This window comes from Aegilops tauschii, chromosome 3 (genome assembly GCF_002575655.3).
Source record: "Aegilops tauschii subsp. strangulata cultivar AL8/78 chromosome 3, Aet v6.0, whole genome shotgun sequence".
NCBI lineage: Eukaryota > Viridiplantae > Streptophyta > Magnoliopsida > Poales > Poaceae > Aegilops > Aegilops tauschii.
Window position 1 is genome coordinate 157655823 of NC_053037.3, and position 986 is coordinate 157656808.

General features: G+C 49.1%; 1 protein-coding gene across 1 annotated transcript; it reads left to right on the forward strand.

Annotated features, from left to right (window-relative positions):
- Positions 1-368: 368 nt before the first annotated feature.
- Positions 369-986, forward strand: LOC141042793 (uncharacterized). The gene has a single exon (XM_073511688.1). The coding sequence runs from the start codon at positions 369-371 to the stop codon at positions 984-986; it is 618 nt and encodes a 205-aa protein (XP_073367789.1).

Here is a 986-nt window from a genome sequence, read left to right on the forward strand (position 1 = left end):
CGGCCCCGGCTACTTCGTTCCATCATTTTCCCTCCGCCTCCATTCTGCCCATCGGCCAGCCCATTCAGCCCCTGTCGTCGCTGGAATCAAGGTGAAACACCGCCGCCGTCACCATTGTTGATTCGTCCGTTTTCTTTCGAGTTTCTTCTTTTTCTAGCAGTCGCCGCATCTCACCTTGCTTGCGCACCGCTGCAGGTCACCCGCACTCACCGCTTTGGTCTAGACCACGTCGGCCGGCTTTTGCACCACCACCGCACCCCAAGTGTTCGAAGAATTGCCTAAGTGAGTTGTTTTTGTTTGTTTCTCTTTGAACTGAGTCGTTTGATTGAACTGAACCGTTTGGATTGTATATGAAGAGGTTGAGGGAGATGGCGTTGGAGGACTCGTCGTCTTCCGAAGAGGAGGAAGAAGACGATGATGACTTTGACACCGTTTTAGGCATGATTTTCAATGATGATGTTCGGCGGCCGAGGAGAGCATCACAATTTGGACGCAAATACATCAACCGTGATAGAGCGGAGGACCATGCCAAGATCATGAGAGATTACTTTGGTCCAAACCCAACATATCCGAAGAAGTACTTTCACCGATGCTTTCGGATGCACACAAGTCTTTTTCTGACCATTGCAAAACCCGTTGAGAGATATGATGACTGGTTCAAGCTCCAGAGAAATGCATCTGGAGAGATCACTACAAGCCCTCTGATGAAATGCATTGCGGATGTTCGAGTTTTGGCATATGGATGTTCTGCCGATGCAATTGATGACTATGTACGCATTGGTGAAGACACAATTTCGGAGGCTATTCGAAGGTTCACCAAAGCAGTGATCGCTGTCTTTGGCCCGAAGTACTTGAGAACACCAATCGAGGAAGACACCCAGAGGCTGATGACTGATAGTGAAGCAAGAGGATGGCCAGGGATGCTTGGATCACTTGACTGTATGCACTGGAGATGGAAGAATTGTCCTGTGAGTTGGAAGGTTTAG

What these genes read in the sequence shown, in the direction of transcription:
- LOC141042793 (XM_073511688.1), top strand. Translation starts at nt 369, where the DNA reads ATGGCGTTGGAGGACTCGTCGTCTTCCGAAGAGGAGGAAGAAGACGAT.